Source organism: Hibiscus syriacus, unplaced genomic scaffold (assembly GCF_006381635.1).
Source record: "Hibiscus syriacus cultivar Baekdansim isolate YM2019G1 unplaced genomic scaffold, ASM638163v2 tig00111000_pilon, whole genome shotgun sequence".
Taxonomy (NCBI): domain Eukaryota; kingdom Viridiplantae; phylum Streptophyta; class Magnoliopsida; order Malvales; family Malvaceae; genus Hibiscus; species Hibiscus syriacus.
The window spans coordinates 1-17,370 of NW_024062947.1; the positions used below are offsets into that span (position 1 = coordinate 1).

General features: G+C 35.9%; 1 protein-coding gene across 1 annotated transcript; it reads right to left on the reverse strand.

Moving 5' to 3' along the window:
- Positions 1-5,381: 5,381 nt before the first annotated feature.
- LOC120149284 (uncharacterized protein At3g06530-like) lies at positions 5,382-15,471 on the reverse strand. The gene is given in 28 exon segments (XM_039162126.1): positions 5,382-5,543; positions 6,097-6,201; positions 6,280-6,320; positions 6,323-6,344; positions 6,476-6,649; positions 6,787-6,862; positions 7,198-7,342; positions 7,425-7,506; positions 7,622-7,755; positions 8,062-8,242; positions 8,327-8,470; positions 8,559-8,653; positions 8,968-9,211; positions 9,877-9,969; positions 10,066-10,205; positions 10,760-10,928; positions 12,113-12,187; positions 12,265-12,393; positions 12,492-12,574; positions 12,832-12,980; positions 13,063-13,152; positions 13,258-13,313; positions 13,872-14,042; positions 14,185-14,358; positions 14,439-14,556; positions 14,646-14,741; positions 14,851-15,064; positions 15,170-15,471. Coding segments are annotated over 28 exon segments (3,522 nt in total). The 5' UTR covers positions 15,330-15,471.
- Positions 15,472-17,370: the final 1,899 nt, after the last annotated feature.

A 17,370-nucleotide genomic window follows, 5' to 3' on the forward strand; every position in this document is an offset into this window, starting at 1 on the left:
ATCTACAGAATAGTACCTTCTGGGCCAGCTGTTAATTATTAAAACTGGGATATGGTAACCGTTTGGAGTCTCGAGTGGAATTGGCAGGTTCTCAGCAGCAATCTGATTCGGATAAACTAAAGGTGCAGAATTGGGCTAATGTCCCGGCAGACTTAAATCCAAATTTGTTGCCTGCTGGGTCTTCACAATCTAATAGGGAGTATGATTCACCAGCTAATAATCTAATTCCAGGGGGCATGATGTTAAATTAAGTAGGGTGGAGGTTCAAGGAGAGTTTCAGCATTCTGTTTTGGTAGACTCAAAACTGCAGAGTTCGAATACTGATTTGTCAGGTTACAAACATATTTCGATTGAGGGTGGGTTCACGGATAGAGTACAGTCTCAATCTGAAGGGATCTCAAATAAGCCAAATAAGGATCTGTTAGAGGAAGTAGTAGTCTTGGAAAATGACTATTGTAGGGGGGTTGGAACTGAACTGATTAGGGATAGAGACAGATCGTTGTTCCAGCAGAGAAGAAAACTTTGTCCCAAAAGTTTGCCCATAGAGAGGAGGAGAATGGCCAGCTATAAAAGACATTATACAGGTCGAGGGTGAGAATTAACTGGTTTGAGAATAAACAAAGGTATTCCGGTGAGAAAGGATTTGCAGCCTCCTTCAATAAATATGGAAGGTGGAAGGGAAGTGATTTTAAATGGTGCAGCTGATGATCAGAACCCTTATGTGGCACCAAATAATTGTAATAGTTCTTCGGAGGTCTTGGCAGTAGTTCCTTTCTCTGTTGTAGGGTCAGGAAGGTCTAAAAGAAGGGAGAGAAGAGTTTTAACAAGGGAAGCAGTTGATATGGTTAATTCCTTTTGTTTTACTCCTCAGTTCTCGAAGGCGGTTGAGGAAGCGATGGTTACATGGGAAGTATGTAAAGTTCTAGGATTCTTTCAAAGATGGGAAGAAGGCTTTTTTGGACAAAATTATCAAGAAGAGAGAGGGGAAGTCAGGGGTTTAGTCTCTATTTCTCTGTTGACTAGCTATAAGGATTTGGTGTAGATCTTCTTGTTATGATAAATGTCAACATTATTTCTTGGAATGTAAGGGGTCTTGGAAAAAAGGAAAAGTCAAGAGTTGTAGCTAATTTGGTGAAGAAGAATAAGCCGAACTTGATTCTAATTCAAGAAACAAAACTAGAAACTGTTTCTTTGGCTCTTAGAAGAAGGATAGGGGGGAGATTCCTTAGAGGAGGGATTGTTGCGCCAGCAGTGGGATCTGCTGGTGGATTGATGATTATGTGGGATGAAAAATTTTGAAGTTTCGAACAGCCATCTTAAGGCAGATTCATAGCAGTCTTTGGGAAGTTCAGAAATTCAAGTGAAGAGTGTCTGATTATCAATGTATACGGTCCATCAATTGAAGCAGAAAAGGAAGATTTTTCAGGGAATTGTTGGGAGTTTGTTTCGGCTCAAAATATGTTAGTGTGTATTGGGGGAGATTTTAATGTGTATCTTGATCCGGACGAGAAGTTGGGAAAATCACAAAACTGGCATTCTATTGATTTATTAGAAACTTCTTACAACAATCACATTTAATTGATCTACCTTTGGTGGAGGAAGGTATACTTGGTGCAATAATAGAGAAGACTCGACTTGGGAAAGACTAGACAGGTTCTTAATCTCTCTGGGACGTTTCTGTCATGTTTTCCAAATGTAGTGCAAAGTCTCTTGCCTAAATCCCTATCTGATCATAATCCAGTCTCATTAGAGGACAAAGCTGTTAATTGGGGACCGAAACCATTCAGGTTTTTTAATTATTTACTAGAGGAGGAAGGATTTGAGGAATTGGTTAAATCTCAATGCTTGCTATGAGGGGGAGAAAAAAAAAGGGGTATTTTCAGTATCTTAAAAGGTACTAAAAATTCAATCAGAAAGTGGTCCAGCAGTAAATTTATTGGGATCCCTGAGTCGATTTCTGATTTAGAGAGGAATATTAATGAATTGGATCTTAAAGCTCAAGGTGGAATTCTTTCGAAGCAGGAGTGGGATCAGTTGAGGCTGTGTAGGACAAATCTATGGAGGTTGTATAGGACAGAAGAAAGTATCTGGTTTCAGAAGTCAAGGGCGAGATGGATCAAGGAGGGGGATAGGACACAAGGTTTTTTCATCTGTCTGCTCTGAACAGAAGCAAAAGAAATGAAATCTTAAGCTTGAAGATAAATGGGAGTGTGGTTTCAGATCCTCAACAATTAAGGTACATATTTCAGAATTTTTCAAGGCAGCTTATAATTCCAATTCAACATTGGAAACGGAGGATTTACTACGGATTTTGCTAAGCTATCAGGGGATCAGTCTAAGAAGCTTGAAGAGCACTTCTTAGAACAGGAAATTTGGCAAGCTATAGTTTCATCAGACAGCTCTAAAGCTCCAGGACCAGATGGTTTCACCATGGGTTTCTTTAAAAAACTGCTGGCCGATTTTTAAGGAGCACGTGTTGAAATTTTTTGAAGATTTCTATTTTGGAAGGAAATGGGAGCACGGTATAAACCATGCTTTTATCACACTTATTCCGAAGAAGCTTAATCCGGACAGTGTAGAGGAATTTAGACCAATCAGCCTTGTAGGCAGCTTATACAAGATACTTTCTAAAGTTCTTTCGAAGAGACTGAGTTGTTGTGTTGGTGATATTAGTCACTCTCAGTTTGCGTTTATACCAGGGAGACAGTTGCTGGATTGTGCTTTTATAGCAAACGAAGGGATTGATTACTGGAGGAAAAAAGGGTTAAAAGGGGTTGCCTTCAAAGTAGATTTTCGTAAGGCTTATGATTACGTGGAATGGCCAATTTTAATCAGAATAATGTCAGAGATGGGTTTTGGTAAGAGATGGTTGTCGTGGATATCTCAGTGTATTTCAACAGCTTCAATCTCAGTTCTCGTAAACGGGTCTCCATCGGAAGAGTTCCACATGGCCAAAGGACTTAGGCAAGGGTGCAGTTTATCTCCGCTACTGTTTAACATTGTAGGTGAGCTGCTTAATTTGATGATATCTAAAGCAGTGGACAGGGGTCTGTTTCAAGGCTTTGTTATTGGGGAATCTGAAAATTCTGTTCGATTGACACATCTACAATTTGCAGATGACTTGATCATCTTCTGTCAAGCATCTCTCTCCCAGATTAAAAATGTCAAGAGAGTATTGAGGATTTTTAGTGTTATGACAGGGTTGCATCTTAATCTAGCTAAGAGTAAGCTATTTGGTATTAATGTGGAAGAGGAAGTTTTCAGAATGGGCATCTTCGGTGGGCTGTTCTATTGATTCTCTTCCAACAGATTACTTGGGACTTCCTCTAGGTGCTAAGAAAAACTCAGAAGCCTTATGGGATCCAGTTTTCAAGAATTTTAGTTCCAAACTAGCCGGTTGGAAAGCTAATTGTCTCTCATTGGCGGGCAGGACAGTTTTATTAAAGTCGGTGTTAACATCCCTACCAATATTCTTCTTATCTCTTTTTAGAATGCCTTGTAAAATTGGTAAGAAGCTTAATTCTTTAATGGCCAGTTTCCTATGGGGGATAATGAGGACAAAAGGAAGATACACTGGGTTAATTGGAAATCAGTCTGCACGCCTCTAAATTGTGGTGGCCTTGGTGTTCTTGATGTGAACCTATCTAATCGGGCTCTTGGGAAAATGGGTGTGGAAGTTCGCCAATGAAAAAAATACTTTGTGGAAAAGTGTTATGTTGCAGGCACAAGGTAAGTAGTAATTCCATGTCTATTTGTAAGGTTTTTTCGCCCAAATCTTCTTGGATTTGGAGAGGGATAGCCACCAATTTCTTGAAGAACGACTCGGAGGGTGAACGTATCAGATCTAACTCCATGTTGAAACTGGGAAATGGAAAGTCTATTGCATTTTGGACGGATTCATGGGCTGATGAGTCTCCTTTAAAAAATCTTTTCCCTAGAATATGCGTTGTCAACAAATAAATGGGGTATGGTCGCTGAGTTTGGAAGTTCAGATTCGAACGGTTGGGGGGTGGAACATCGATACCAGAAGGATTTGTGTGTGGGAGTTGGATCAGTGGCTGGATTTAATGACAAAAAACTGAAGGACTTTAAACTGACTAATTCAGTTGAAGATTTTCTTTCTTGGTCTGCAAGCGGGGATGGACTGTTTTCAGTGAAATCTTGTAGAAAGGAACTCGGCAAGGTGTCTGGGGAGTCCGATTTATGGGTAAAAGGGGTGTGGCAGGGTTTATCTCCTCCTCGTGTTGAAGTCTTCCTGTGGCAGCTAGCTCATTAGAAAATGGCAGTGAGAGAGGAGTTAGTGAAAAGAGGTTTGCAGCTAGGGGATGAATTCTATGTTCGTTTGTAAAAAACAGGTGGAATCAGTTCAGCATTTATTTATTTCGTGTGATGTTGTTTGGGAACTTTGGAACAAGATAGCAAGCTATTGGGATATAGCCTTAGTCCTTCCAAAGGATCCACCTTCTTTGCTATGTTCTTGGGGTGAGCTGAGGGGGAAATCGTTGATTTGGAAATTTATCCCGGGAGAGTATTTTGGTCGATATGGAAAGCTAGGAATACAATGGTGTTCGAAGGTTCCCCCTTGGATAGGATGTCTGTTTTTTATTGCTAGATTCAGGTTATCTAAATGGTTTCTAGCCAAGTATCCTAAGTGTCCTATTCAGGAGGATGTGATGATTGGTGATCCATCTCTTGCAGATGGTATTAAAGCTCTCAACATTTACAATTTTCAGGTTTCTCGCTGGATTCCACCCCCTATGGATTTTTTGAAGATGAATGTCGATGGAGCTGTTAGACTTGATGGCTCAAATGGAGGTATAGGAGGTATTTTGAGAGATTGGAATAGCAATTCCCTTCTGACTTTTTCAGAAAATGTAGGTCAGGGTCCCCCGCCGGTTGCTGAGTTAAAGGCTATTAAGAGAGGCATTGAAATCTATATGTCTTCTTGTTGGGTTTGATTGTGGAAAGTGACTGTAAGTCGGCTGTGGAATGGTTCATACCCCAGCTTTGGCCCCTGTTTTTATCCTCCCATTAGTTAAAGAGATTTCATCTTTTATCTCGGACAGGGTGCACTCAATTAGACTGATTCCAAGGGTGTGTAATGGGGAGGCTGATAGTTTAGCAAAGATGGGAATTGGTTGATGTTTAGTCGTTTTATCGTTTGAGTTTAGGTTTTTGGTTCTGTTGAGTAGCTTAGTCTGTTGTGTTTTTTCAGTATGGTGTTTATGTTAAATCTTATGTAATTTCGGAGGAGTAATAAAGTTTCTAAGGCACTCTTTTCCTCCTTCTTGGATCAAGAAGGAGGTTTTTAAGGAGGCCTGTCATTCTTATCAAAAAAAATCTTGGCAGAGCAAATATAACGGTTATAACAATATGAAGATTCATGAAGTAATTTTATGATTCATCAAGAGAGAAAGGAAAGTGAAATGCAAAGAGAAGAGAGAAGAACAAACAGTTAAACGCAGCAATGCATCTCTGGTTGCACTCTGAATATCACCATTATTGTTGCGAAACAAAAGTACTAGTTGCCGGAACATATGACCCTGACAGAACAAACAAAAAAATTAATTAAAAACCATCACTCAAGATGAACTTTGCATTTTAGGTTTATTTTGAGATGATGAACAGCAGCAATCATTGCACAAACAGATTGATAAACATCCATCCTACGTGATATACAGATGACACCCATCAACTATAAATAAAAAATCATGAACCACAATCATCCACCCTAGGTAGACACAATGAACTCAAAGAACACAAGGGAACTACCATTTTCACTTCAGAGAAAAAACAGTATTCCATACAGGATTAGTTATTAATTAATTGCACAAAGGGATTGTCAATGGATTTCATATGAGAAACTTTTTCAAGAAGGATCTGGCGTGCCCCAGGTTCAGACTATCAATCTAACATCTACCAAAACAATTCCACTTACATAATACAAACTCTGATGCTCGTCAGGTTATGGCACAAGAACATACATATTTGTTTTCTTCCATTTTAAGTATCATACTTCAATATATTAAGTAGGTAAAACATTGAAATTTAAAGTAACCCGTCCCACAAAATGTGCTAGAAGTTAATAATAATAACCTGTGCCTCATTTGTCAAGCCAATGTAGAATTGACTTCTGAGCTTCCGTAAAACAGTAACACAGGGTTCTACTGTGGCAGGGTCTTCTGGAGACTTAGAGTCCAACTGAAACAAGAAAAAAAAAGCTTAGAATTATGTCCCAATATCGCAATACAACGACACAAATTGCGAGGAGGTTCATACCTGCAATGCCTTGAATACATGTTCAGAAAACTGTCCACCGGGAGATGCTGGGGCATAAAACACATCTAGGACAAACAGAGGACAAAATCATCATCAAACATCTATGACAATAAAACCGTACTTAAATTCAATGATGAAAGAATGGAGAAGATTGCTTATCTAAAAGCCATATAAAAACAACAACTAAAACCCTTACCTCCAAAAGCAAGCACAGAATTCTAATTTCAGTTTCTGACAATTTGTGTGACGAGTTTTCTAGGTCAAAATAGCATTGGCTTCGCTTTCTAAGAAGTAGAGACAATAATGACTCAACCTCTTTAACATGAAGAATCGCATTGCCTAATCCTTGGAGCAATGATAAAACCTTTAGCTGCCACCAAGATTAAGCCAGTAAAAAAATTTCAACTCATTATCACTCTTCACGCATGAAAATAACAATAATCCATAGGAGAATAGATCCTCCTCTTAAACAGGAAGGAAACATAGGAAACAACTAAAAGGGCAAACCTTTCCAGATTCAGAATGGTTTAGAGCAGTATTCAATATGAAAGCAAGAATCTTCTCCCTGGTAGATTGATTAAATCTGAAATTGAATGTGGAAACATGATAATATCCTCGTTAAAAACAACACAGCATGGATGGCACAGAAGAATTTTGCCAAAGACGACACAAAACTCAATTTCGTATGTCATGATATTATTTCTATCAGATTTATTAAATATACAAGATGCAACTTCATATGGAAATTGATTATTGCACTTATAATGTAGACTGTTAACTCCATTTCCAAGAAAAGGCTAGAGGAATATCCTTTTTAGCAATAAGTGAGCTGTCTAAATGATTACAAAGAATCAGAACTAATTATGGTTCATGCCCATAAACAAATTATATTAGAGAAGAAATAAAGCACATCAATACCTCTGCTCAATGCTGTCGGAAGACGAGCTAAGCAAACATGTCAAAAAAGAAGGGAGAAAACTTTTGTCTGACAGTATAAGCCTCTTTTGCTGAACCATCAAGCCCAAAAGTTCATCAAGAAAATGGCTCCAAACTGCAGTGTTCCCTGTTATAATCCAATTCTGTTATAATCAGGGAAAAGAAACTAATAAATGTAACCATATGAAAGAAAATATCATCCATCATACCATTTTTCTTGCAGGAGAAGTCCACTTGACACCACAATTTATAAAGCTTTTCAACACAGTCCATGGCAGCAATCTTAGCAGCCTAAAAACAGAATCTCACAAATTTATACACAACAAAGAGCTAAAAAATGAGGGCACCATCATGAGCTTCTAAAACGATGCTAAGCTAGCATTTAAGAATTTGAAAAATGGTAAACCTTATTGTTGCTGGCGAGTGGAAGAAGAAGTGAGGGAAATTCAGCCAAAAGTTCAAATGGTAATCTATCATTTAGCTGAGAACAAAGAAATGAGAAACAATGAAGGCTCTCTACTTGAACTGCAGCAGGAACTTCTGCAAAATCAATGACATAAGCATAAGCAACCAGTAATCATTGAATCAGGTATAGTCTTCTCGAATTCATTTTACATTGTAACTTTGCACGGTATATTATACAAAAAATACTAAGACCTTAATTATCATTACAGTTTTACAATAGTAACTCTTGTAAAGAAACTTAGAGAGAGGCAGATTCATTTAGCAAAGAATCCAGATTACTTGGTCTCAGGAGACATGATAGAATTGGGCAGGCATAAAGCATATGTCAGTATGTCACCTTTTAAAACTGAAAAACAAAAAAGGGGGAAACCAGAAAAACACCTTCGGCTGTATAAAACCTAGACAGAAATCGAACTGGTGAAACTTTGCACTTTCTAAGAAAGTCATGCAGATGCTTCTCAACAAGTTGTTGGAGGTGCTTCTTGAATGCATTCTTCAAACTAGAACCCGACAAAAAGATGAAGAAATCCTGAACTCGGGTTATGCTTTCCTCACTATCATCCTAAAAGAAAGAAAAAGAAACGGTAAGGATATTGCAACTCATCCATCAAATTGGCCACAAAAGGCAAGAGAAAGGGTCACTGACCAAAAAGACTTCAGCATTGACTGCTGAATCAAGTAACCTCCAGAATACGCATGTAAGAATATTTTTATTTAGAGTATCAATATCAGCATCAAATAGCTGATCTAGCAACTTTCTGCAATCCCAATCAAGCATCTCTTCATTGAACTGACAAAATAAAAGAACACAGCATTGAATAATTTGAACAGAAAAAAGGAGAAATTTAACACCAAATAGCATCCAAATTGACTCTAACCTCTTGTAGAGAAATGCCAACAATAGAGCCAATAGCTTCCCACTCGGACTTCAGAACTGGAAAGCAAGAATCGAAGAGTACCAAAAAGTTGCCACCTAATAGACAAATCATACAGAACAAGCACTTAGTATAAGAGAAAAAGTGCAGAAACCAACACCAGGGAAGAAGAAAGGGAATTATGATGAGAGATGATGCAAATAGTTCAATAAAATTGCATACAAAATTTCCTCACTAAAAAGTTGATTTGACATTAAATCACCCACCAAAAGCCAACATATTCGTTAGAAGATAGAAGCATCAAAGAGCGCATATTCAATCATCCATAATAAATATATTAAAACAAAAATTTTAGCATAACAGTGGAAGTCCAAAGACTTATACATTCCATGGAAGAGTAAAAAAAACATACTCTTCATTGACATAGAAAATGACTCCATCAGAACCAAAAAGAGAAGAGTCTTTGACGATTTAAAGCTATTGCAACTTCTGATAAGCCAAGGCATATACTCATTAGGTTGCACCAAGAACTCCTCCGATAAACTTCTAACAATTTCCATATTAACTGTAGACACACTTCCACGCTTCTGCATTTTTCTTTCAAACCTGCCGACAGCCTCCACATCAACTGATGATCCAGAGAGCAACTTCTGCAACTTTTAAAATTTCAAAGTTATTCTGCTCCAATATAAACTGAAAAGTGAACTATAATTAAATAATTGAGAATTAAAGGCAAGAACAAGTAGAGTGCAATTAAAAGTAGTCAAATACCTTAAACTTTCACCTAAATTAAATGTTACCATTCCCCCTAAAATTTTGACAGCAGTTATCAATCCCTCAGGGATAAAATATATAGAAATTTCATATACTAGGAGAAGATCTTTACAAACTACCACAGGGAGGTTGCTCCAGTTTGGAAATTCAAACTTAAGATTTGACCAAATATAACACAAATCCGACACTCAAATATGATCTTCATCAACCCAAATTTATATTTGCTTTCCCTCCTTGATAAACATAAAAGGTATCTGGCATACTATATCAACATTCAACGTTTGTTCTGTTGTTCCTGACTAATCTCATGTGAGGTTGATGATCACCAGTGGAGATTATTCATGTGAAAGCCCTTGTTGAGCTACAGGTGAGGGGTGTGTTAAGTGGGGTTATCCAACATTTATTAAGTTCGGGGTTTCTTATGATCTTATATTCAAGGTGAGCCGTCTATCTATTACCAGTTGGTTTTAGGAGGGATGCCTAACTTAAAGTTAAAAATTACAAAGAAACAAAAAGAGGCAATAAATAAAAGGAAGTCAAGACTCACAACTTCCTTCCCAGATGCAGCTGCGAGAGTCCGGAAAAATGGCCAATTTATTTTCTTGGCCAAATCCAAAACCCTTAAGCTCAACCTATGAGTCTGCATACAGGTGAAATAACACCCATCAATTAAGAACAGAAGTACGGCTTAATCGGTCCAATTGTGGCACCTTAAGAAATCAAGTAATATAAGCACCTCTGGCAGAATAAGTAGTAATGAGAATATCATGGAAGCAACTTCTTTTAAATAATCTATCTCATCATGGAAGCTGAACACGGCAATCTCTAGGAATGAAACAGCAACATCACAAGACAAAGTAGAATTGACTGATGAACCTGAAAATCAGGAGCATAAGTAGAAAGAAATGATGCCTCTGCAATCCTGATGGGTTAATCCCCAGCTATTCTATAAATTCAATTGGACAAATTCCAGCCAGTTGATAAAAACTTTTACCACTGCTTTTTATATAACATGACCAGATTTAATTCAAGAGCAACATATAAACCCCAGGGACTTCTATTGCAGGACTTCACTCAAGAACTTCCGTTACAAGAGTGTCCTCCGATTTTGAATACTTGATAATCTGCTTAGGTCAACCATTGAATATCCACCATAAATAATAGGGGAATATATAAAACAAATGAACTCTCAAATCTAATACAATTAAATCATTGAGCAATGCTGATAAAATACACTAAAGAAGCAGAAGGAATATACATACTGCCTCATAACAAAGCATTTACCTATTTATTTTCTCTTTTTTTGGAAAAGGATGTAAATTGGCAAATTAGAAATAAATCAATAGAGTACTGATGCTTTTTTCTGTTTCTCTAGGAGGTTTAAAGGCAGTAGAGGAAACAGTTAAGATTTCAAAATTCTAATTACTGACCTGATGTCAGAAAACTTAGACATCTCTTAAGCACATCACGTAATGCTTCGAGAAGATCTGAAGGACTAATTATTTCAGTCAATCCATCCACAGACAGACCAGCACGAACCACAGTTAAATCATCATCACAAAGCTGGCAAAATATGGCATCTCTAATAGCCATGAACCTCTGACAACAGAATCATGGAATAAACAACAGTCAAAAAAAAAAAATCTAATGTACACATAATCTAGTATATAAAAAAATAAAAGAAAACATGATATCTTCTTGCAAAATAAAAGAAACAATTTACTTGTTAGCCAATCTAAAAAAACTGCAACTACAATTAGCACTTAAGTCATATTAAAAAAGTTGAATGGATACAAAAAATAAGTGAGACTTCCATTTACTGAAGAAAAAACACCAAAAGGAGCAGAAAACGTCATGAGGAAGTCGAAAGAAGAACAAAACACAAATAATGGGAAGAATCAAATTCATTTGCAGCAAGAAGGTATAAAAAATCACCAGATCAGATAAATTCAGGAAGAGTAAAGCAACACTGAATAAACTCAAAAATATAATAAATATAGTTCTTTTTTTATAGGAATTAGGCCCCGTTAAAAACCCCCTTCATAATTATTGTTTTGTGAAACACAATAATCATTGGAAGGGGGAAAAGGGTGCCCATATTTTATTACCAAACATAAGAATTACAACCAAAACCAAGCAAACACTCAATACAAAAGACCTCCATTTCAACAACCCACCGACCCCAATCTCACCAAACCAGAAGCTCATCACTCACTAACCTACTCCTGATTTAGCTAAACAGTCAGCTTCCCCATTAATACATCTATTGACATGCCTTGTGATAACATTAAACTGCATCACAGACTTCTGAATTTCTGTGATCAAATCAACGTAAAGAACCGGGCAGAGTTCCGGGTTGTTGATCCACTTCAAAGCAAGAAGTGAATCACTTTCTAAAATCATGGACCCCTTATCCCTCCAAACTGAATCAAAAAATAAATCTAACCCAGCTTTGATAGCAAAAATCTCTGCAAGAATCGGAGTACAAGGTCCTGTCGCTCTAGAGAAGTAAACCAACTTCTTATTCTCAGCATCCTTTAGCACTCCTCCAATACCACTTCTTCTCCAGTCAAAAGTAACAACCCCATCAACATTCATCTTAAAGGAAAAATATATGTATGGAGGAGTGCTATCAAAAGTAACAGCCCCATAAATATAGTTCTTAAAAGGCATAAAATTATTGCAGCACCCACAAAAACATTATCATGTCAAACTAGATGCATGAAGCAGCAAATAAGTACAATGCAGAAAGGAAAACTATATGTATGGTGCATATGAATTACCTGTGCATCAAGAGACTTGATTTTAAGAATAGCAGATCGGTCAAGCCCCGAAAATGTAGCACGCCGAACCTCGGGCTACATCACAGCACCAAAGCATAAGAAGCCTTGAACATATATTCAGCGGATCCTAACAATATGATACTAAATAATACCTTAGGATGGTGTGATGCAAACCATATTTTGGACTCTGAAAAGGCTGATGATAAATCCAAATTCCCATCCAAAATTTTACTCAATAACTCACACACGGTGTCTTCTTTCTTGGATTGTACTTTGGCGTCCTAGTAGAACAAACAAGGATCAAAACAAAAACATAAGACCAGAAGCATGAAAAAGTTACAAACAAGCAAAGATATGATGGAGTAACAGTTAAACTGACCTTTAGGAACTTGCTAACAGAAACTCGAAAATGTGATGGATAATTCTTATTGACAGCGGCTAAAACATTCTTGACCCAGGTTACTGCAACAGAATTCACAGATGATTTAGAAATATAGCATAATTAGAACCAGTAATCATGTTAAAAGTAAACATACAGTTCTCCTTCAAGTGATATTTAGAATTTAAAAAGGAAAAAGCATGACTAGAAAAGAAGTTCGCCAACAGAGTTCAAACGTAATAAAAAAAATAAAGATATCAAAGTAAATAAATAATACCATGTGCACCTGTGGAACAAAATTTAAATTGATATAATAATGTTGATAAATCATAAGAGATACCTGATTCAGAAGTTGCCATTTTTCCATCACCCTCAGATAATTTCATGCATGTTAGTAGAATCTTCAAGACAATATGATCCACTAAATTCCTCAAAGGAACTGTTTCTATGACTGATATTAAAGCAGGATGATATGAGTCATCATAAGAACTGCAATAAACAAAAATCAGCTTAGAAGCAACAAGTGTGCCAAAAAAATAGGACAAGTAGGAAAATCTAATCAGATTCAAACCTTTGATTAATCAGAGCTTCCAACAGTATGGCAATGAATCTATCAATATTAAACTCTTCAGATAGTTCCAAAAGAACCGCGCCAATATCCCTTTTAAAGCATGCAAAAAAGTTAAATTACAAATAAACCTGGTGGCAATAGAATTGCAGTACTATATTAAATTTCCAAACAATGTTTAAAGAAACAAGGAGTAACCTGATATCCCTCAAAATTTCCAAGGCCTTCTTTGGGAATATGTCAACAGACTGTGACTGCAAAATTTACACAAAATGCAGTAAGAAAAATAGAAACAAGACAAAGCTGATAACATAGAACCTAACATTTATTGCAAGAATGACTAGATTCTCAAATGAAGTGACTTCAACTAGACCCATTTTGTAAGAAAGGTGCATTGAGCACCTGTTCAAAAGCATCCGTTTATCATATAAACTGATCCTTAAAAGAAAAGAAGTATTAAGGAAGATCTCAATTTAGTAATTTAGCAGAGACGGAATGGCTATAACAGCGACCATATGAGAATTTGCATCAAACTAACATGTTCATCATGAGAAAAGCAGCAGAAACTGTTCACAGTATGCAGAAACAGTTGAAGTTGAAACAAACAAATCCACGAGAGTGATGCCAAGTCTCTCTTTAGAGAAAAATAGTTGAAATCAAAATCACAAGTGATATGCACGTAAATCTCAAATGAGAAGTGGCAAAACCACATCAATAGAGAATGATTGAAATTATAAATTCATAAACAATAGGAATTTAGGATGAGATGCTTTTTGCAAAATACAGAATTGGCATGAGTAGGATGCTGTTACCTGAACAAGATTTATCAAAGCCATAAGGGACAACCGAAACCATTGCAAATCAGTAGACTCCTTTACATCTTCCCTAGCAACCTCAGTGACTGTTCGAATCAAACTATTCACAAGCTTGGGAGACAATGCCACTTTATTTGCTAGTAATCCAACAATCATCAAAGCCCCAGCCTACATTAAAAAAATGTATATAAATCATACCAATTGCATCTTACAATCAGCAACATCAATGTTGTGTAAAGAATCCCTAAAACAAAACAGAAGAAATAGTATAAGCAATTATCAAATGGTTACATTCATGCCTTTAAAGTACCTTGTGATCAGAACCTCCTTTTTTACCAGTTCGAAGACCAGAATCTACAAATGGATGGATTCTCTTCACAACATCACTGTCAATGGTTGAGACACAACCCAAAACTTCAACAATAACTGCAGTGCAAAAGCTAACCACTGGTCTTGATGCCTGAAATTTCTTTGTTGGAGATGCCTACAGGAGATAGCAATTCATGTCAGAATTAATGGGAGATAGCCACCAAATTACACATACGTTATACAGCAGTAACTTACATAGCTGCACAAGGCCTCCAAAACTCCCATATCCCGAATGCATTGTTGCACAATAACAGACCTGGGAGGTGGTGCACCGGATGCTTTAACACCATCCAAAAACTTCCATCTACTATTCCTGTACCAGTCAAGAAATATAAACCATCATTTACAAACAACCATTCATCATAATCAAGGGTTAAAAAGGAAACCTCATGTTCTCCGTACCCTGAGTTGATTAACTGAATTATACGAACAAAAGCATGTGTGTCATGGTATGGAAGCACACACAAAACCAAATCCTCAATGTTGTAAACATGAATCCTGAAAATGCAAATGCCAATCACATCAACATTATCACAACAATAAATAAACATAATAAATTCACCATTCAAAAAAAAAATATCAAAAGGCAAAAAAAATGAATACTTACTTATATTGACGTATCAAGTACTCGAGTGTTTTAAGAGATGCAGGAAGCTGAAGATGTCCGGATAGTAACCGCAAATACAAACTTATCGAGGAATTAAGTCGGTTATTATCATCCACTCCCATCAATTCTCTATCCAATTCCTTACTCTTGAGACTGAACAAATCATTCTTGTAGTTTCTAAACCTTTCGTCGAGGCCTACTAGAATCTCTAGCCCTATACACAGCATGAAGCAAAATATTTTCCACAGAAAAATCGAACAAAAACAACCCAAACAGAGATTCTTTTGTGAAACATAAGGACTACACAACGGAAACTAACCTGACAATCCAATGTTTAGAATGGTGTCGATATCGATGTCGGCAGCCTCTTTAGGGTTGAATAAAACGGAAGGGCGAGTGAAAGGTCGCTTCTGAGGTTCACTGTCGGTTTGAATAAACGATTTAATCGCCTGCAACTGCGAAGCTATCGAGCTCGCCATCCTGTTCCTTGAAAATCAAAAGAGGGGAATGAGATTTGTGATTCTTAGAAATCAAAAAGAGAGGAACTGCTACACAGCAGAAGTCAGCCCAAAGCCCCAATCAAAACCCTAAAGCGCCGCACTGGGGTTTAAGCTTAACCGCTTTTTCAAGCTTCCTTCTAAAAAAAATATGGGATATTAAAATAGCCTTTTTTTATATCGAAAAGAAAAAACTTTCAAAGGTTTTTTATTAAACAAGCGATTACAAAATATTATATGTTCTAAATATTTTTAATTATTTAATAATAAACGTTCAATTAATTTATTTTAGTCATTAGCGTTCAAACCCGTAACCTCTAATAATAATAATCATCCTTTTAACCATCGAATTAAGTTAATTTGTATAAAAACTTTCAAAATTTAAAATAGTATTTATTGACCGTAGAACATGCTGTGTATACGATTTGGTAATTTCTTTTATTACTTCATTAATTTTTAATTTTTTATTTTAATTTATCTTTTTATTTCAATTTTAAATTTTAAATTTTTTTTATTTTGTTTGCTTTTATAAGATAATCTAAATCAATTCGAGTAACCCGTCTAAATATAATGGTTTTAATCGATTTTCCCCTCAACCCTAGAGCATATTATTTTTACAATTTTAACTTTTGTGGTGAGAATTGGGTTGGATGTGAGATTATACTTTTTATCCTCATTTATTCAATAAAATGTCAAAAAATATATCTCATATTTCATTAAACATTCACTTACTTTCTTATTTTCAGCATTTTAACTTGTAATGTTTTATTTTATGATAAAAAGGTTTTTAATATTGGATTAAATAGTCATTTTAGTTAGGGATTAGCATGGGTCGGGTTTTTGGTCCACCCAACCTGATATCAAGGAATCCTCCACCCAAGACCCGACTCGACCCCATCAAAATAAGATTTCACCCGACCCGACCCAATATATAACTTAAAAATCCGATCTGAAATAATAAAAAATATTATTTTTATTCAATAAAAATATTGACTTAATTGAAAAAAATAATATATAGAGGGGTATTATTATAATTATTCCTAAATATATAAGGTAAAATTATAAAAAAAATCGGGTCGGGTATTTTTCACCCCAAACTCAAACCCGACCATATCCTAATTTTTTTAAAAAAATAACCTGATTCGATCGGGTTGGGTCAGAACCCGTCGAATTTGGGTCTCATGTCCATCCCTAATTTTAGCACCTTTTTTTTTAGCATTTTAACATCCGGTATTTTATTTTAGTGTAAAAATGCCTCTATTTTAGAACATTAATCATTTGTCAAATTACAGTTTTTATCCACGTTAGAATTTTTTTTACCCCAAACTGAAATATTAGGAGATAATATGCTCTAAAAATATAGGTCAAAATGAATATTTATTCAGACATTATGAGATATTTTTGTTCGTATACCTATTAAAATCCAGATTAAAAAAAAATGATATCTTATGTAAAATCATGACAATTATCATATTTGATAAGTAAAATTGACCTATATTTTTAATAAAAATAATTATGTGTTTGTGACACGTTTATTTATGTTTTTATGGCATGTTTACTTATGCCTATGTGACATGTTTTTCTCTGTCTTTTGGTAGTTTACGGCGTTTTGTCATTGTTTACGATTTTTTTGCCATTGTTTCTGTTTATCTTTTTTTTTCAGGGTTGGATTTGGCATTGTCACGACTGATCAAGATGGCGCTTGCTTGTTATCATGATGATCTTCCTTGCTTTGGACCCTCTGATTGATTTGGATATGCATTTTACGTTCGTGGATAGTTTTCTCACGTCTTGACTCTGATTTTTGATTTGTCAGTGATCTTTCAGTAGTTTCATCTTTTTTTTATTCGAGTTTTTTGGTTAAGTTTTTTAACATTTTTCTTCTTTAGTCCTTATGTAATATAGGAGACTAACTTTTGCCTAAATAGTAATAATAAAATATCATAATTATATTTTAGGTTTACGATTATATTTCTAAATTTTTATTATAACTGTGGATATTTTATATTTTTAATAAAACTAA